Raw genomic sequence first — 21258 nt, 5'->3', positions numbered from 1 at the left:
GTGGGAGTAAGTCCAGAGAAGTTAAGTGATTTGCACAGGACCACACAGCTAATCAATGGCTTAAGGCCAGAATTTAAACCCACTTAATCTGTCTTCCAACCCATGATCCTTCCAATAACACCCTGTCTCCCCTAGAAGTAGAAGGGAAAAAGCAAGGATGCACACAAAAAGCATTAATAGTAGCCAACATTTATGCAGTATTTATTATGTGCTAGGCACTGTACCAAGGCTCTCCTTTCATTATGACTCAAGGATGATTTCCATTTTACAGATGAGAGAAATGAGGCTTGGAGAGATTATAAACAACTTGCCCAAAGTTACATAGTGAGGGAGTATCTGAGCTGGGTTCTGAATCCAGACACGCTGACTCTGAAGCCTATGGCCTTAAGAACAATATACCTACTAAAATTTGCAGGGAGGCTTGGGTGTCCCAAAGCTTGGGTTCTGATATAGTAAGAATGGATGCTCCTTCCAAATCTCATGTTGAAATGTAATCGCCAATGTTGGAGGTGAGCCTAGTGGGAGGTATTCGGGTCATGGGGGAAGATCTCTCATGAAAGGCTTGGTCTTCTTACCACAGTAACGAGTGTGTCCTCGCTCTATTAGTTCATGAGGGAGCTGGCTGGTTAAAGGAACAGTAACGAGTGTGTCCTCGCTCTGTTAGTTCATGAGGGAGCTGGTTGGTTAAAGGAGCTGGGCGTCTCCCTCCTCTCTTGCTCCCTGTCTTGCCATGTGAAATGCCAGGTCCCTTGACTTCTTCCATGAGTAAAAGCTTCCTGAGGCCTCATCAGAAGCTGACTAGATCCCAGTGCCATATGGAACTATGAGCCAAACAAATCTCGTTTCTTTATAAACTACTCAACCTCAGATATTCCTTTATAGCAATGCGAAACAGACACAGGTACTAACATGAAGATGACAGATCTGGATTTTTTTTTAAACTGGTCTCAGGCCATATATCCTCACATAACCTATGAACATGTGAAATGCTAGGGAGAAAGCCATCTACATTTGGCCCTGAGGATATTTCTGCTGGTAAGAGGATTTATAGTCAGACTATTTCAAAGGTTAAGTGCTGGGTTAAATAGTGCCTAATGCCACAAAATAGCTAGGCAAAGGTGACCGAAAACACAACAGCAGTGAAGGTGAACAAGGAAACATTTTTCAGAGGGCGGCATTGATTCCAATGGTATCATCTCCAGCAATTACCATGTAAGTGAGGCCCTAGAAGGGAGTCAGCTCAGGCCAGTGAGGTCACTGCCCTTGATTTTCAGGGAGGTGCTCCAGCCACCTCTCCAAATTCACACACACAGAGTTAGTTTTTCTAAGAGCTGGCCAGAACTAAGTCAGCTCTCCAGTGGTTTGAGAACTTGGCTGAAGAAAGAAAGAAGACTCTTAAAGAAATTCAACCTTGGAGAGTATGACCAAGAGAAACGCTGTTCATTTCCAAATCACATGTTTTAGTCTGCCCTCTGACTACATCCACCCAATCTGGGTCTTTTCTGCTTAAGACATTATTATTGACAAATCCAGACATGAGATTGATTATGAAAAAAGTAGAAATATCTATCAAGGACAAAATCAACTCTATATCAACTGATGTTTCACGGTTCACATGAAATTACATTTAGACCAGGAGCCATCCCTCCAAGGAGAAAAGTGACACCACTAATCAGCTGCCACTGACGGAGCAGAGCAGAATGAGTATGTGTTTTCAACTCACTAAATAATGCAGATGTCTCAGCGCTTTGGGAGGCCCAGTCAGGAGGATTGCTTGAGGCTAGAAGTTTGAGACCAGCCTGGGCAACATAATGAGACCCTATCTAGGAAAACAAAAATATAGCTGGATGTTGTGGTGCATGCCTATAGTCCTAACTACTTGGGAGGCTGTGGCAAGAGGATTCTTTGAGCCCAGGAGTTCAAGGCTGCAATGAGCCATGATGGCACCATTGCACTCCAGCCTAGACTAAAGAGCAAGACCCTGTCTCTCTCTCTCTCTCTCTCACACACACACACACACACACACACACACACACACACGAGAACAATGCAGGATAATCAAACCAATGTTTGTCATTGTAATTACAGAATTTTTAAGCTGATGGGAACACTGGAGACAATCTCTTCCAAGCCCCTCAATTTACAAATGAGGAAACTGAGCTCCTTAGAGATGGGGCAGTTCATGCCAGATCATGCATTGAGAAAGAAGATTCCAGAGAAGAATCCATTCTCTGACCCTCGTCTGCATTTACCTCACAGCCAACATTGAAAAATCACATCTTCACTTTCCTGTTTGACAAAAATAATTTTTTTTGTTTTCATGTTTAAAAATAGAAATAATTACCCCTTTCAGTGTTAGGTTCAAGAGTTCCACTTACTCTTCGTGGGTGGGCATTTTCCTCTCCACTGTCTTTACTGATTCTTGATATAGTTAGGCCGAAATCGGCACTCTCCAGGTGAGTGTTACTAACTGCCTCCTGAAGAAAGAGAAACAAGAAGACATGGGCAGTGAGCAGCCCTGGAGAGATGCCGGCTGTACCTGCCTACGCCATCATGTGAAGTCCAATGCTGGATAGCAACTCTATAAACGCAGATGTGCACTGTAGCTTAGCCACTTTTGTGCAGACCCAGGAAGATGAGTTGGCTCTCTGCCTGCACTGTGTGGAAGGAGTTGTTCTTGGAAGAATGAGAAGGTGCCAGATCATGGGCCCTGAGCAGCTTTTCCAATGGAGGAAACAGTTGTGCCTCAACCCAACCCCATTGGCTGGCTTGTCTTTTCTCCTGTGATCAGGGGTGTTTTTGGCCAGGAGGGGCTGAATTTTAAGTGCACCAGCCTCCCATGGGACTCATCCTGCCCCACCTTCACCTCTCTTCCATCTGAGTCAGGCTGCAGCAGCCAGAACCGTAGAATCTCCTCAAGGGGAGAGAATCTTTTTGACCCGTCGGGTTTTGTGATTATTCCTTTCCATTATTTGACATTAATTTTTTTTCATTCCTTTTCTCAGTTTCCGTTGGTCTTCTTTCCTTTGAAACCTGGAATGTTTTGTCCTAAGAAGGTTCTGGACATGAGCCTCCTGAATCAGAAGCCATTGACTTCACTCACCTTGCTGCCCTCTTTGGCCCCCAGGAAGTCCAGTGTGAAGGCCTGCAGTAAGGGCTAACCGTGTGCGATTTGGAGAAGCCCAACAGGAGACCTAGAGACCCGGCCACACCTGAATATGCCTGGCCTACACTTAGGAACCCAGCAATGTTTCCTGGAACAGGAAGACCCGCCATCTTGGTTAGCTCAGTTACCTCAGATGAGAATATCAAGCTCCACAACAACCAGGCTCTCTTGCTCTGACTGGGCCCCAGCCCCCCGCAACCCCTGCCGGCTCATCTCCCAGCACCCAGACCAAGGGAAAGACTTGAAGGAGACAAAAGTCCTCCTGCTCAAGTTAAAAAACATTAGGAAATCTAGGAATGTGTCCATGGTTTTAGTATAGTGTACTAGGAAAAAAACCTAGAATTCAGTTCGATCACACCGCAATTTTAAAAGCATAGGTCCTCAAAAATTAAATAAATGTGACTTTTTTCATGGAGCTATTTTTCAGCCAAGTTTGCTATTCCCAAAGCCAAGCCAAGCCATCCTGACCTGATTAGGATGCTCCTTATTGAGAGACTTGGTGTCCCCTGTTTTCCCCACAGTGGTTTTAGACCGGGGCCTCTGCTGATTAATCTTGTGAAGATTTTGACAACTGTCGTTCATCGCCCTAAGGGAGGGAACAAGACCTTGGAAGAAATTATTCTAGCCACTTAATTCTAACAACTATTCTTAAGAATAGCGCATTTAAGAAAGCTATGGAAAGATACACAGGTGGCCACTATAGGGCCCTTCCACCTACGCTATCCACCCACCAGGTCCATTCTGGTCCTAACTCCCTCTAGGATACTCACCAGGTTCTTCTAAGATCCCCTCCTGGAGCCCCCCAGCTCACCCTCTTCATTTCCCTTTCACACCACATAGCTCCAGCCCTTCTGCAAATAGCTTTAGTTCTTAAGAACACATTGCTTTACAAGCATTCTTCCATTGTTCCTTCCACCTTCCTTAAAAGCAGCATCAGACCAGGAGAAAGGTGTGGGGGAGAAAGATGTCCTCCCATTCAAACGAAGAAGCAGTAGGAAATCCAGGGATCGGCCCATGGTTTTAATCCAATGTCCTAGATATACCCTGCCCACTTAAAATACCTCTCAGCATGTTCTGTGCAATAAACATCAAAAGGGGATTGCAGAAGGAAAACAAACCTTCCCTCATCAATGTTGTCCCAGACCAATCATAGCTGCCAAACAATTTTTCATCAACAATCGTTTACTTCAGGCAAAACAAACTGATGGGGCTGGAAGTCAAAAGAGTAGCTAACTGTGAGGGAGATGGGGAGAATTTGGGAAGGGGCAAAGAGAGCCTGCTGGTGGCTGCAACTGTGGTTATAAGAGTATATGCATTTACACATAGTAATATATGTGGTATGACTGTATATATGTTAGATATCCATAGAAAGATCAAATAATTTTTTTCACTACATCCTCATAATTAGACATAAAATTCAGTATTGGAAAATGTGTATTTTTCCATAGAAGATGACATCCAAAGAGACAGGACTAGCATGGGGGGCAGAACATGAACTCCACCATTGTTGCTTAGTTCTCTTAGTTCTTTTGTCCCTATATGTGAGAAGCATTTGCAGAAGGTTCTGTAGAAGCATGTCTCCCCATGTTCAGAGTGATCTCAGAGAGCTGCTGTTTCAACTTCTTTTCTAGATGGGGTAATAAATGTACAGCTATTTGGCCAGCAAGACCACCCATGTCGACAAAACCACCAATGTCCACATGGTGACACCTCTGTGAGTGTTGGGCTCACTGCGGGGAGCCTCACGAGAGGCAGACACTAACAGTTCTCGGGTGTTTTTCTTCTATCTTTTTTTTTTTTTTGAGACGGAATCTTGCTCTGCCACCAGGCTAGAGTGCAGTGATATGATCTCAGCTCACTGCAACCTCTGACTCCCTGGTTTAAGCAATTCTCCCACCACAGCCTCCCGAGAAGCTGGGATTACAGGCATGTATCACCACGCCCAACTAATTTTTATATTTTGGTAGAGATGGGGTTTCACTATGTTGGCCCAGATGGTCTCGAACTCCTGATCTCGTGATCCACCCGCCTTGGTCTCCCAAAGTGCTGGGATTACAGGCATGAGCCACCAGGCCTGGCACTTTTTTCTATCTTTAAACTTGGAATAAGAATGTCTTTTTCCAGCCTTTTGCTGGCACAAAAATGAAACATCTATGAAATGAAAACCAAGCATTTTACAAATCAAATTTATATTAATTAATAGTGTTGACTTAAGGGAAGTTATATATATATGTGTTTGGGCATGTGTGTGTGTACCTTTTTTTGGGAGGAAGGCAGGAAGGGAGGGAAGGAGGAAGGGAGGAAGGCAGGAAGGGAGGGAAGGAGGAAGGGAGGAAGGCAGGAAGGGAGGGAAGGAGGAAGGGAGGGAGGAAGGAAGGGAGGGAGGAAGGAAGGGATAAAGGAAGGAAGGAAGGGAGGAAGCAGGGAGGGAGGGAGGGAGGGAGGAAAGGGAAGGAAGGAAATCAAGCAATGAGAGAGACATTGCCGACCTGGATCTAGAGGTTTACAAGTTGATTTCTTTTTTATTTTTTATTTTATTTTTATTTATTTATTTATTTATTGAGAGAAGGAAAGAAAAAAAATGAGTAAAGGAGAGGAAGAAAGAGGAAGAGAGAGAGGGAGCGTGAACGGAAATATTGCTTTATTCTGAAAAAAAAAATGGGTATTAATAATGGCCAATCAATGTTTCATTTAAACCTATGAGTAGGTGTGATGTGGTATTGACAAGAATGTATATTTTGTGTATTTGAAGTGGAGAGCTCTATAAATACTTATTAAGTTTACTTGTTCCGGATCTGAGTTTGAGTCCTTGATATCCTTATTAATTTTCTGTCTCATTGAATCTAAGTCTCTATGTATCTGGGTGTTAGGATCATTAGCTCTTGTTGTTGCATTGATCCTTTTACCACTATATCTTTGTTGCTTTAAAATCTATTTTATCTGATACGAGAATTGCAACTCCTGCTTTTTATTTATTAATTTATTTATTTTTGCTCTCCATTTGGTTGGTAAATCTCCATCCCTTTGTTTTGAGTCTTTGTGTATCCTTGCATGTGAAACGGGTCTGGATGTAACATGCCGTTGGGTTTTGGCTGTGTCTTTTGATTGGGGGATTTAGTCAATTTAAATTTAGGGTTACTGCCATTTGATGTTAACTGGCTGTTTTATCCATTCGTTGATGAAAATTCTTCTTTATGTTGGTGCTCTTTACTTTTTGGCATATTGTTAGAAAAGCTAATACTGGTTGTTTCTTTCTGTGTGTAATGCTTCTTTCAGAAGCTCTTGTAAAGCAGGCCTGGTGGTAATAAAATCTCTGAGTACTTGCTTGTTCGTAAAAGATTTTATTTTTCCTTCAGTTGTGAAGCTTAGTTTGGCTGGATATGAAATTCTGGGCTGAAGGTTCTGTTCTTTGAGGATGTTGAATATTGGCCCCCCACTCTTCTGGCTTGTAGAGTTTCTGCTGAGATATCTGCTGTAAGTCTGATAGGCTTGCCTTTGTGGGTAACCTGACCTTTCTCTCTGGCTACCCTTAGTATTTTCTCCTTCATTTCAACCTGGTGAATCTAACGATTATGTGCCTTGGGGTTGCCCTTCTTGAGGAATATCTTTGTGGTGTTCTCTGTATTACCTGGGGTTGAATATTTACCTGCTTTGCTAGTTTAGGAAAATTTTCCTGAATAATATCCTGAAGGGTATTTTCCAGCTTGGATTCATTCTCTCAGTCACATTCAGGTACACCTATCAAACGTAAATTTGGTCTTTTCACGTAGTCCCACATTTCTTGTAGACTTTGTTCATTCCTTTTTATCCTTTGTTCTCTAATCTTGTCTTCTTGTTTTATTTCATTAAGTTGGACTTTGACCTCTGATATCCTTTCTTCTGCTTGAACAATTCGAGTGTTTAAACCTGTGCATACTTCTCGGAGTTCCTGTATTGTATTCTTCAGTTCCATTAATTCACTTATATTCCTCTCTAAGTTGTCTATTCTCAATAGGATTTCATCAAACCTTTTTTCAAATTCTTAGTTTCTTTATGTTGGGCTACAACATGTTCTTTTAACTCACAGAAGTTTCTTATTATCCATTCCTTGAAGAGTGATTCTGTTATTGGGATGAACTCGTTCTCCATCAAGCCTTGTTCCATTGTCGATGTGGAACTGTGATCATCTTTAGAGGCAGAGGCGTTCTGATTTTGAGTATTCTCGGCCTTTTTATGCTGGTTTCTTCCCATCATTGTAAATTTATCCTCCTGTCATCTTTGAAATTACCAACTTTCAGATTAGGTCTCTTGAGTGGATGTCCAAGTTGTTAGTTCCCAGGGCCAGAACAGCAGCATTAAGACTGATGGTGCTTTTCTGCCCAGGATTCTCCTGTCTGGCTTCCTTCTTGTGTCTGAAATAGGCGACTCTGCCTTCCCGGGGCTCCAAACCTCGGTCAGAAGGGGAACCAGTCTCGTTTACTCTGCGCCAAGAGCCACTGCGCCGAGAGCCACTGCGCCGGCCTCAGGAGTCGTGCTGGGGGCCCGTGTGGGTCCTCCAAACCTCGGTCCGAAGGGAAGCCAGCCCTGTTTACTCTGCTCCAAGAGCTGCTGCGCCAAGGTGCCGGCGAAACTGCTGCGCCGGCCACAAGAGTCGTGCTGGCGACCTGTGTTACTCCTCCACTGGGGATCTTCAGTGAAGATCCTGAATTTGTCTGAAAGTGTGGCATCCTCTAGTTCTCTGCACTTTAACTGAGAGCTGCAATCCCGAGATGTTAGCGATCAGCCATCTTGGGTCCTCCATGTGTGTACTTAAACTTGCCTCACCATCCTTGTGGAGCTGGCAGGAAACAGGGACTCTATTTTCCCACTCTGATTTCCCATTGGATGCAACTGATCCATAAGATCTGCTTTAACATGACCAAAATACAAGATCACTAATGGACGATGCAACTCAATTCATTTTCAATCAGCTCTGAGGATTGTAAAATTCTTCTGAACATGGCACCAAATTCACTCTGCTTTCACTTTAACCATTAGTCCTAGGTGTGCCCTGTTGAATTCTGCAGAGAAGACCTAATCACCCACTAGAGGGTGAACTGAAGCCTGTTCCTGCGTTGTTCTAAGGAGCCCCCCCTCCACCAAGCCTCTGTTCAAACTCAACATCTCCAGTTGCTCCAGTCATTGCTAAAGTTACCTGGCTCCCAGATTCTTCCTCATACTGGTCACCTTCCAGAATAGTGTGACCTCCTACTTTTTGGACCCTGTATTTCTATTGATGGTGCTGGGACCACAATAGCATTCATGTCACACTGTTGGCCCAGGTAAACTGAGATTTCTGGGTGTCTGATTCTGTAATGAAGGGGCTATTTGTTGTAACTCTTGTTCAAGCTTAAGCCTTATTTTATTCAATTTCACCTTGTTACTTTGAACCCATCTCTGGAATTGCCAAGACCTTCTGGGATCCCAGTTCTGTTATCCATCACATTGGATAACCTTTCCTCCTTTGGTTCATCAGTAAATCTTTAAACGGGGATTAGGAACATTTCCCAAGATTAGGAAAAGACACTTTGGTTTGCTAATATATCGCCAGTCTCATGATACGTCTCACGTCAGTGTCTATATTTGAGTACAAAATTGTCTGCAGAAACACCGTTCATTACTTTCCTGGTTTTTCCTCCTGACTCTAACCAATTGCTATTCAGCCTTTACACTTGCCATGTACAAACGTCTACTCAGAGAGGAGCTGAGGAGCCCCCATGCTGTCAAATGTGCCACCGTGCTCCATCCCTAAAGGGAACAAAGCACCCCAACACCATTCACTCACAGAGCATTTGCCAGAGAAGAATACTGAGAAGGTTCCAGAAAAATCATCAGACTCCAAAAGCCTTCCGAAGCTGGCCTCAAAGGCTCCTCACGATCTCAATGCACAAGCAGTTATCATTTATTACCAGAGTCTGACTAGCTTTGTGGAAACTATAAATAAAAGAATACCACTTTTGTCAAAGCAATAAAACTCTTCCTGCAGAACAGCACAAAGCAAAGGTAGCCCGAGGCCAACTATTATGGTGAGTAGGATTGCGGAGCATTCGTGGGCTCCATGGCCATTTTTGCAAGCTGTGTCCACCAGCCCTCTGAGGTGTCCTAGTCCCTTCTGAGGCTGGAACAAGAGAACTGGAGTCTCAGGAGCAGGGAGTGTAGCGGGGGCATGACAGAACCCCTACTTCTTGAGGGCCTAATAAGTTACATGTGATTACAATCTAACTCTTCTTTTTCCAAGAGCATTTTAAGATTTTAAACACTTTTTTCACTGCCTGGATGGTTGTATGGCCCCTACAGGAAGCCTACTCTAGGCTTCCTGTGAGGTTTAGGCTCTACTGTAATAGCAACAGCCCACAGACTGCGATGCCCCAAAGCTGGCCCTCACTGGCAGCCAGCAACAGCAACCTAGTACCCCTGGGTATTTTGGAACAGCTCTGTGGGAGGGAGTGGGGAGAGAGGAATGGGAAGGGCACTGGCAAGAGTAGGGGGCCTTGTAAGAGAATGTGTGTACCCAGAAAGGTCAAAAGAAAGAAGGGCTCCCATCAGAGGCTACAAGTCCCAAATGAGATTTGGACTTGAGAAGCTGAAGAAAGGAATGCAAGATGAGCCATGAACAGAAGGAAAAAGTAAGAGAAGAATGGGTCCCCGCAGGCCAGGACTAGTGAAGGCAGAAGCGTGAGCTCGTACCTCCTGGCTCATTACTGATCTTCAGACAGGTCAGAACATCTGATCTGGGAGTGCTTGAAATTAGCTAAATGATGAAAAGAGGGAAAATAATATTTCTTGGGTGCTCAATCTGTGCCAGGAACTATGTGTCCGAAACTTGCTCCATACTTGTAAATAGCAGAGCCAGGAATTGAACCTGCTCTTTTAACCTCTAAGGTTCAGACTTTTCATACCACATGATCTGGAAAGACAGAGCATCATAGGATGCACTTATTTACAGTAAAACCAGGGGAATAGACAAACACTGGCCCAAATCTGGAGCAGCCGTAATGAGAGAAGTCCTGGGCTGAGCCAGGGCGCATGACTGCAGTCAGTGTTGCTGGGAGCGGGTCACGGGGCTGTGCGGGCAAAGGTTCTGGAAAGGGATCCCGCAAGCTCCTCGAGCTCAGCTGACTAAGATAATTACCATTCACTTTACCTTCTGGTCTTCCCTCCACTTCTTTGTGGTAAATTATTTTCTGCTGTGACAAAAAAAACACAGGGAGGGAAAGAAAATAATTTTAAGAGTGACAAAGTGATTTTTTTCAAGTATGTTTCCCCTTTATGCATTGTTCTTAAAATTTGTGCTATAGCCAATTGAAATCTAGAGACTTTAAGCTATTCTCATATAGAGAGAACTGAAATTACCAGTGAAGAGAAAGAGGCCCGAGCTTCTCAAGCATCGCCTCACAGAGAAAGACTGCAAAGGCCTCAGATATTAAACGTGTTAAAGACTGTGGACGTGGTGGCAACTCCAATATAGGCTAGCTTTAGAGCTACCATTTTATTACGCTTTCACGAACTTTGCTGTGTTACACGGGACACCAGGATGATTGCACAAATCTGGCAGGGAATATTTAAGTCATACTCTGCTAGTTAAAATAAAAATAATGTGTCCAATATCATAGGAGAACTAGCCATCTAGAAATGAGATCATGTCACTAACAGTGCCGATCACCCTGTGGTTAGGAGTCTGGGCTTTCTCTACAAGACCCACATCTAACCCCCGAATGCTGCATTGGAAGGGAGCTCAGATAAAATACCTCTGCGACCTTTTCTGGCTCTGAGATTTGGCCCTGGCTATTTTAAATTGATGTTCCTCTTGGTTTCCCGGTCCCTACATGAAATGTTAAAGTCTGTGGCTTAACAAGTGCCTTGTAAACAGGACAATGATCTCCCTTGGTTTATAATTACTTCCCCCACTTACAGACTGCTCAGTCAATGTTACTACAAAGCACAGGGCCCTCACTTTAGATCTTTCCTCCAGCCAGCCTCATTGACTGCTAACTTATACTGGGTCTTTGTATTATATCGATCATTATCTGGATTGATGGCTTTCAAAAGCATTTCATTATCTATACATGAGCTATTAGCTTCCCCAATACTCATTTTCATAGTTATTTTCAAGATAGACAATAGGTCTCCTAAGAAGAAAAAGTATTCTATCATTTATCCTCTTCCAACAGCTCTTTTCATCTCTAAAAAAAATTTAAGTAGGCTGGGCGTGGTGGCTCATGCCTATCATCCCAGTACTTTGGGATGCCGAGGTGGGCAGATCATGAGGTCAGGAGATCAAGACCATCCTGGCCAACATGGTGAAACCCCATCTCTACTAAAAATACAAAAAATTAGCCAGGTGTGGCAGCATGCTCCTGTAATCCCAGCTACTCGGGAGGCTGAGGCAGAAGAATTGCTTGAACCAGGGAGTTGGAGTTTGCAGTGAGCCAAGATCATGCCACTGTACTCCAGCCTGGGCAACAGAGCAAGACTCCCTCTCAAAAGAAAAGAAAAGGAAAGGAAAAGAAATTAAAAGTAATTTTAATTATCTGAAAAGTATCTATGATACACTGGAGTTTTGCTTTCATTGCCTGAAAACACATTTCCTTAAAATGCCAACATGACTAAAGGGATGTCAGTGTCCAGATGATCATGATTGCAGTTGTCTGTGCTGGTTGTGAGGATGGCTACACAATCCTTTGGTGTACGCTTTTGGTGCAGGGTGAGGGTCTCCATCTATCTGGGAATAAGATGAGAAAGAAACACTAATCTTACAGATGAGATAAAGCCTTATCTCTAGAAAATAGTCATGTACCTGTGTCTGATGCCTTTTTGACAATTTTGGGGTATTTTTGAAATTTTACAAAATAATAACTCTCATATTCCATCAAAATAGTTTCAAGATCAACGTTGTCACAAACTTCAAAGCGTCGTAACCCCAGTTTAGTTTCTTGCTCCAAAGCATTTGCTGTATCAATATATCTGGCAGTTTCACAGAAGAAAAAGAAGAAATTAACTCAGGTGAAGAGAATAATGGCTAACAGGCATTACAAGTCTAAACGGATGCAATACAAAAAGTAAGCCTATACATAGCACATTAGATGAAAACTAGTAGGTGCATATGAGGTTTGCCGTACAGAGCCTGACAGTTGTTAAGTATATTTAGCTATTTCTTTCAGAGCAGTTGCCTTTGAAAGTTACATATTTATTCTTGTGATGTCACCATTGTTTAGGATGTTTTTGGAAGTGCTTAAAATGTTAAATAAGTAAATCAACCAAGAAACGTCTTGTGATTTGTCTTTACTCATTTGCAGCCTAAAATGGGAATTTCCCCAAACTTGGTTACCTCGTTATTCACAGTTATTCATTTTAGGTAACATTTGGCAAAGTGACAAAACCCAAATTTAACTCAAATTTTCCATCACTGAGGTAATTCAAATGAACAGGTCATGAGCACTGAAGGAAGTTCCAAAGATCTACTAATCAAGACCATCAAAGAATTTTCATGTAAGATAACTTCCACTTGGAATGTATTATTTATTTCTGGTAATTTTTTCATCAGTCACACATTGCACTATAGGGTGTTTCTGTATAAAAGTAGCACCTTCACCTTGGTTCCTCACTGTCATTTTTATCTTGTTCAGTTGCAAAACTATCCAATTTAAGTAGCCTTAGCAGAAGAAGCAAGGGCTTTGTCTCAAAATCCTCTGAAAGATGAAAGACTCTCCAGGTTTTAAATTTTAGTTCTTAACTTCTTTTAAAACCAACAATTTTCTCCTGAAAAGTGTGCACATGTGCAAATTAGTGTATAATTTCAGGAGCTCATCCAAGGATCCCAGTCTCAGCTCATCGAAGGACCCCAGATTCAGATTTCTGCTGCAGGTTAGAGTTCTTTCTGTTTCATTTGAATCTAGATGCAGGAAAGTAGAAACAGAAAACTTTCTTTTTTATTATGCCCTCTTTCTCTTTTTCTCCTTCTTTCTTTCAGACAAGGTCTCCTTATGTTGCCCAAGCTGGTCTCAAACTCCTGGCCTCAAGCGATTTCCTTCTTGGCCTCTCAAAGTGTTGGGATAACAGGTGTGAGCCACCATGCCTAGCACAAACTTTCTTAAAAGAGGTTGCCATGATTATTTTCAATGACCTTAAAATGTATGTATCTCTCCTAAGCTAATTTTAAAGAAGCTACAAACAACAATCACTTGACTCTCGTCTATCAGCTCTATATCTTTTCATGTTTCACCATGCTTCTATAACTATGTCTTAATCCCCATTTTGCGAGAGAAAAACTAAATCAGTTTTTTATTAATAACTTTAGTATAGAGTAATACATGTTCACTTCAGAAAAAAACTAGAAAATACTGGTAAATCAAAAGAAAATTCTGCCTCTCAGAGAAAATGACTAACATTTCCTCTGTCTTTACAAACATTTTTTTAACTTTTTTTTTTCTTTTTAGAGACAAGGTCTTGTTCTGTCACCTAAGCTGGAGTGCAGTGGCACAATCTTGGCTCACTGCAGCCTTGAACTCCTGAGCTCAAGCAATCCTCCCACCTCAGCCTTTAGAGTAGCTTGGACTACAGGTGTGCACCGCCACACCCAGCTATTTATTTTATTTTATTTTATTTTATTTTTTGTAGAGACAGGGTCTTGCTATGCTGCCCAGGCTGGCCCCAAACTTCTGGTCTCAAGTGGTTCTCCCTCCTTGGCCTCCTAAAGTGCTGAGATTATAGGCATGAGCCACTGCACTTGGCCCAAACTTTTAAAATGATTAAATACTTACACATATGCACTTTTAAAACAAAAAGAGGCCACGTGCAGTGGCTCACGCCTATAATCCTAGCACTTTGAGAGGCCGAGGCCGGTGGATCACCTGAGGTCGGGAGTTCGAGACCAGCCTGACCAACATGGAGAATCCCCATCTCTACTGAAAATACAAAATTATCCAGATGTGGTGGTTCATGGTTGTAATCACAGCTACTCAGGAGGCTGAGGCAGGAGAATTGCTGGAACCCGGGAGGTGGAGGTTGCAGTGAGCCAAGATCGAGGAGATCACACTATTGCACTGTAGCCTGGGCAACAAGAGTGAAATTCCATCTCAAAAAATAAAAATAAAAAAGGAGATAGGGAGAGAAAGAAAGAAAAAATGAGAGAAGGAGAGAAAGAAAGGATAGAAAGAAAGAAGATGGAAAATGGAAACATGCACCATAGATTGCTTGCAGCCTTTACTAACATAACATTATATTCTGAACTCTTTCCAAGATCATGTAGTCTTACGTAAAACAAAAATTACAAGAATAAATGACTGCAGGCCCCATGTTTCCTAAACTAATTGGCCAGAAGAACAAAACTGCTTCTGTGTTTTCCTGTTACACTGAGTTTGAATGAGGTTTGAATTCAATGCGGTAGGCAGGAGGAGCCACTAGAGATTCTTAACCAACAGAGGGACAGGACAGGACTTTAGGAAGAGTACTTTTCAGTAAGTAGTGTGCAGTCGTGTGCAATAGTGGGCCATAATAACAAGACACAAGAGAGAGACGCGGAGGCTGCTAACATAACCCAAGTCCGAGAAGGTGGCTACAGAGGACTATTAATAGAAGAACTGGCATCCACGACCCTCCATTGTCTGCTGCACCAATTCTCACTCACACATTCAAACTGTGGTCTTCCTGTTTACTTAATTGTTCCACTTAGGCTGTGCCCCCTCTTCCTCTGTGCCTTTGCCAAGAATGGCCTTACCATCACATTGGTCTATTCATATTCTACACCTTTCAAGTCCAGCTCATGTCATCCTCTCTACAAAGCTTTCCCTGATTGCTTATTTTAATGCATAGTACTCTATCCTCTTTGCTGAATTTACAGAACTTCATTAAGGCAAATGTCTTTTACTGACATTCATATGTCCTTAAAAGTACCTATAGTTCACTTTCATTTTGATAATCCACTTACATGTCCCTTTTCTAGGAGGTTTCGGAAAAACGATCAAGTCTACTAGAACTTTCATTGATTTGTGATACAAAGAGCCACCTTGTGGCAGAAAGGAAAAATGCATGCTTTGTAAGCAGACAGCAAACTCTTGGCCTTAACAACTACATCTGGGGGAGGACTCAAGATGGCGCTGTGAGAACAACCCAGGATTGGAGCTCTCGCTGTGTCCGCGGAGAGGTGAGTCTGAGCTGCATTTCCAGACTGATCTTTGTTGCCCACGGAATGGGGAAATTCCCAAGTGAAGAGGAGACGCGGTACACCAGGAAGAAACTCCGCCTGGCAAAGCCGGCAGCCAGGGTGGCGGCGGCCGGCCCTACCCAGCGCTCCCCACAGGGCGTGCTCGTCCGGGTGCCCCATTGAACCGGCAACCGGAGACTTGAGAGGGCTGGACTTGAGACTGAGCTAGACTTGGACAGTGGGCCAGCCCAGGGGATTGCATGGACAGAGCGTTAGGGGTGGCCCAGTGGGACGAACAAAACCGCAATTTCAAACAAGCCCCATGCAGACGGCCCGAGACGCTCTGAGGGGGAGGGGCGTCCACCACTACCGAGGCAACCAGCCCCAACTGAGATACACGCCCATTGCTGACGCAGCCAGCCGTTGCCGAGGCAACCCGTCCCTACTGAGATACACGCCCACTGCTGACGCAGCCAGCCGTTGCCGAGGCAACCTGCTACAACAGAGAGACTCCGCCGCAGGGCGTGGCAGAGAACAGCAGAACAGCAGAGCCAGGGCGAGCGTCACAACAGCAGGGCGGAGCCTCGGCAGGCAAACAGTGGCTAGTCTGCGTCCTAGCTGGGCAGGACCTCAACGGACATCCAAAAATAAAGCCCAAACCCCTCAACACAGAGCATTTGAGAAAAAAAAAGGGTTTTTTTAATGAGCTCTGTTGCAGCAGAATCAAACATAGCAGCCTAACAGCCCTGAATGAACAGCAGAGCTCACAGCTCAGCAATCAAGCTCCTATAAAGTACAAACTGTCTCCTCAAGCAGCTCCCTGACCCCTCTATATCCAAAAGACTGACATTAGGCAGGCATCATCCTGGGACAAAGATAGCAGAAAAATAAACTGGTAGCATCCCTCGCTGAGCCACAACTGCTAGAGGTGCACCCCAGACAAGCAGGGTCTGGAGCGGACCTCAGCAGTCGTACAGCAAAGGGGCTAGACTGGTAGAAGGAAAACCAAGCAACAGAAATACTTCATCATCAACATTCTGGGTGTCCACTCAGAGACCCAATCGAAAAGTCAGCAACTACGCAGACGACCAGCGGACAAATCCACAAAAATGGGAAGAAACCAGCGCAAAAAGGAGGAAAACACCCGAAACCAGAATACCTCGCCTCCTAGAAAGGACCAAAACTCCTCACCAGCAAGGGAACAAAGCTGGACGGAGAATGACTGTGACGAAATGACGGAATTAGACTTCAGAAGATGGATAATGAGAAACTTTTGTGAGCTAAAAGATCATGTATTAAATCAATGCAAAGAAACTAAGAACCTTGAAAAAAGATTTGAAAAAAGATTCGAGGAAATGATAACAAGAATGGATAACTTAGAGAGGAATATGAGTGAATTAAAGGAGCTGAAAAACACAATACGAGAACTTCGCGAAGCATGCAGAAGTTTCAATAGCCGAATTGACCAAGCAGAAGAAAGAATATCTGAAGTCGAAGACCAACTCAATGAAATAAAATGAGAAATCATGATTAGAGAAAAAAGCGCAAAAAGGAATGAACAAAGTCTCCAAGAAATGTGGGACTATGTGAAAAGACCTAACCTACGTTTGATAGGTGTACCAGAAGGAGACGAAGAGAATGAATCCAAGCTGGAAAATACTCTTCAGGACATCATCCAGGAAAATTTCCCCCACCTAGGAAGACAGGCCAACACTCAATTGCAGGAAACACAGAGAACACCACAAAGATATTCCGCAAGAAGAGCAACCCCAAGGCACATAATCGTCAGATTCAACAGGGTTGAAATAAAGGAGAGAATACTAAGGGCAGCCAGAGAGAAAGGTCGGGTCACCCACAAAGGGAAGCCCATCAGACTCACAGCAGATCTCTCGGCAGAAACACTACAAGTCAGAAGAGAGTGGAGGCCAATATTCAACATTCTTAAAGAAAAGAATTTTCAACCCAGAATTTCATATCCAGCCAAACTGAGCTTCAGAAGTGAAGGAAAAATAAAATCCTTTGCGAACAAGCAAGTACTCAGAGATTTTGTCACCACCAGACCTGCTTTACAAGAGCTCCTAAAAGAGGCACTACACAAAAAAAGGATCAACCAGTACCAGCCATTCCAAAATCACACTGAATGCTAAAGAGCATCAACATAATGAAGAATCTACAACTAACAGGCAAAACAGCCACTTAGCATCAAAATGGCAGTATCAAATTCACACATAACAATATTAACCCTAAATGTAAATGGACTAAATGCACCAATCAAAAGACACAGACTGGCAAATTGGATAAAAATCCAAAACCCATCAGTGTGCTGTATCCAGGAAACCCATCTCACATGCAAGGATACACAAAGGCTCAAAATAAAGGGATGGAGGAAGATTTACCAAGCAAATGGAAAGCAAAAAAAAGCAGGAGTTGCAATTCTCATCTCTGATAAAATAGACTTTAAAGCAACAAAGATCAAAAGAGACAAAGAAGGCCATTACATAATGGTAAAAGGATCGATACAACAAGAAGAGCTAACGATCCTAAACATATATGGACCCAATGCAGGAGCACCCAGATACATAAGGCAAGTTCTTAATGATTTACAAAAGGACTTAGACTCCCACACAATAATAGTGGGAGACTTTAACACTCCACTGTCAATACTAGACAGATCAACCAGACAGAAAATCAACAAGGATATCCAGGGCTTGAACTCAGACCTGGAGCAAGCAAACCTGATAGACATTTACAGAACTCTCCACCCCAAATCCACAGAATACACATTCTTCTCAGCACCACATCACACCTACTCTAAAATTGACCACATAATTGGAAGTAAAGCACTGCTCAACAAATGCAAAACAACTGAAATCATAACAAACAGCCTCTCAGACCATAGTGCAATCAAGTTAGAACTCAGAATTCAGAAACCGACCCAGAACCGCACAGCTTCATGGAAACTGAACAACTGGCTCTTGAATGTTGACTGGGTAAACAATGAAATGAAGGCAGAAATAAAGAAGTTCTTCGAAACCCATGAGAATGAAGACACAACATGCCGGAACCTCTGGGACACATTTAAAGCAGTCTCTAGAGGAAAGTATATAGCAATAAGTGCCCATATGAGGAGAATGGAGAGATCCAAAATTGACACCCTATCGTCAAAATTGAAAGAGCTAGAGGAGCAAGATCAAAAAAACTCAAAACCCAGCAGAAGACAAGAAATAACTAAGATCAGAGCTGAGCTGAAGGAGATTGAGACACGAAAAACCCTTCAAAAAATCAATAAATCCAAGAGCTGGTTTTTTGAAAAGATCAACAAAATAGACAGACCACTAGCCAGATTGATTAAAAAGAAAAGAGAGAACAACCAAATAGATGCAATAAAAAATGATAAAGGGGAAATCACCACAGATTCCACAGAAATTCAAACCATCATCAGAGAATATTACAAACAACTCTATGCGCATAAACTAGTAAACCTGGAAGAAATGGATAAATTCCTGGACTCCTGTGTCCTCCCAAGCCTAAACCAGGAGGAAGCTGAAACTATGAATAGACCAATAACAAGGTCTGAAGTTGAGGCAGCAATTAAGAGCCTACCACACAAAAAAAGCCCAGGTCCAGTCAGGTTCACAGCCGAATTCTACCAGACACACAAGGAGGAGCTGGTACCATTCCTTCTAAAACTATTTCAAATGATCCAAAAAGAGGGAACCCTTCCCAAATCATTTTATGAGACCAACATCATTCTGATACCAAAACCCGGCAGAGACCCAACGAGAAAAGAAAACTTCAGGCTAATATCCATGATGAACATAGATGCAAAAATCTTCAATAAAATATTGGCAAGCCGATTGCAACAGCAAATCAAAAAACTTATTCATCATGATCAAGTAGGATTCATCCCGGGGATGCAAGGCTGGTTCAACATACGCGAGTCTATCAACGTAATTCACCACATAAACAGAACCAAAAACAAAAACCACATGATTATCTCAATTGACCCAGAGAAGGCATTCGACAAAATTCAACAGCCCTTTATGCTAAAAACCCTCAATAAACTCGGTATCGATGGCACGTATCTCAAAGTAATAAAAGCTATTTATGACAAACCAACGGCCAATATCATACTGAATGGGTAAAAACTGGAAGCATTCCCTTTGAAATCTGGCACTAGACAAGGATGCCCTCTCTCACCACTCCTATTCAATATAGTACTGGAAGTTCTAGCCAGAGCAATCAGGCAAGAAAAAGAAATAAAGGGTATTCAAATAGGAAAGGTGGAAGCCAAATTGTCTCTATTTGCAGACGACATGATAGTATACCTAGAAGACCCCATCGCCTCAGCCCAAAAACTCCTGAAACTGATAAGCAACTTCAGCAAAGTCTCAGGATATAAAATCAATGTGCAAAAATCACAAGCATTCGTCTACACCAATAACAGACTTAAAGAAAGCCAAATCAAGAACGAACTGCCATTTGCAATTGCTACAAAAAGAATAAAATACCCTGGAATACAACTCACAAGGAACGTAAGAGACCTCTTCAAGGAGAACTACAAACCACTGCTCAACGAAATCAGAGAGGACACAAACAGATGGAGAAACATTCCATGTTCCTGGTTAGGAAGAATTAACATCGTGAAAATGGCTATACTGCCCAAAGTAATTTACAGAATCAACGCTATCCCCATCAAGCTACCATTGACTTTCTTCACAGAACTGGAAAAAACCACCATGAACTTCATATGGAACCAAAAGAGAGCCCTCATAGCCAAGTCAATTCTAAGCAAAAAGAACACAGCAGGGGGTATCACACTACCGGATTTCAAACTATACTACAAGGCTACAGTAATCAAAACAGCATGGTACTGGTACCAAAACAGAGATATAGACCAATGGAACAAAACAGAGGCACCGGAGGCAACACAACATACATACAACTATACAATCTTTGATAAACCTGACAAAAACAAGCAATGGGGAAAGGATTCCCTGTTTAACAAATGGTGTTGGGAAAACTGGCTAGCCATGTGCAGAAAGCAGAAACTGGACCCCTTCCTGACACCTTACACTAAAATTAACTCCAGATGGATTAAAGACTTAAACATAAGACCTGGCACCATAAAAACCCTAGAAGGAAATCTAGGCAAAACTATCCAGGACATAGGAGTAGGCAAGGACTTCATGAACAAAACACCAAAAGCATTGGCAACAAAAGCCAAAATAGACAAATGGGACCTAATGAAACGCCACAGCTTCTGCACGGCAAAAGAAACAGTCACTAGAGTGGATCGGCAACCAACAGAATGGGAAAAAATTTTCGCAGTCTACCCATCTGACAAAGGGCTGATATCCAGAATTTACAAAGAACTCAAACAGATTTACAGGAAAAAAACAAACAAGCCCATTCAAAAGTGGGCAAAGGATATGAACAGACACTTTACGAAAGAAGACATATATGAGGCCAACAATCATATGAAAAAATGCTCATCGTCACTGGTCATCAGAGAGATGCAAATCAAAACCACATTGAGATACCATCTCACGCCAGTTAGAATGGCGATCATTAAAAAATCTGGAGACAACAGATGCTGGAGAGGATGTGGAGAAGAAGGAACACTTTTACACTGTTGGTAGGAGTGTAAATTAGTTCAACCATTGTGGAAGACAGTGTGGCGACTCCTCAAGGCCTTAGAAATAGAAATTCCATTTGACCCAGCAATCCCATTACTGGGTATATATCCAAAAGACTATAAATCGTTCTACTATAAGGACACATGTACACGAATGTTCATTGCAGCACTGTTTACAATAGCAAAGACCTGGAGTCAACCCAAATGCCCATTGATAATAGACTGGATTGGAAAAATGTGGCACATATACACCATGGAATATTATGCAGCAATCAGAAATGATGAGTTTGTGTC

The 21258-nt window shown here is 42.7% G+C and overlaps 1 protein-coding gene across 8 annotated transcripts in view; it reads right to left on the bottom strand.

Annotated features, from left to right (window-relative positions):
- Positions 1-21258, bottom strand: part of KATNAL2 (katanin catalytic subunit A1 like 2) — a 113006-nt gene that overhangs the window by 36954 nt on the left and 54794 nt on the right. For 3 of the 8 annotated variants that reach the window (XM_054244161.2, XM_008979748.5, XM_078348090.1), the window contains 4 exons: positions 11982-12148; positions 10329-10371; positions 3635-3752; positions 2379-2477 (listed from right to left, as the gene is read on the bottom strand). In XM_054244161.2, the coding sequence (XP_054100136.2) occupies positions 2379-2477; positions 3635-3752; positions 10329-10371; positions 11982-12148 (427 nt within the window). Of the gene's footprint in view, positions 1-2378; positions 2478-3634; positions 3753-10316; positions 10372-11981; positions 12149-21258 lie in introns of those variants that run through there. The other 5 variants (XM_078348088.1, XM_035270967.3, XM_035270966.3 and 2 more) reach the window with 3 other exon arrangements.

Source organism: Callithrix jacchus, chromosome 13, assembly GCF_049354715.1.
Source record: "Callithrix jacchus isolate 240 chromosome 13, calJac240_pri, whole genome shotgun sequence".
In the NCBI taxonomy this organism is placed as follows: Eukaryota; Metazoa; Chordata; class Mammalia; order Primates; family Cebidae; genus Callithrix; species Callithrix jacchus.
This window is presented reverse-complemented; position numbering and strand designations above follow the sequence as displayed.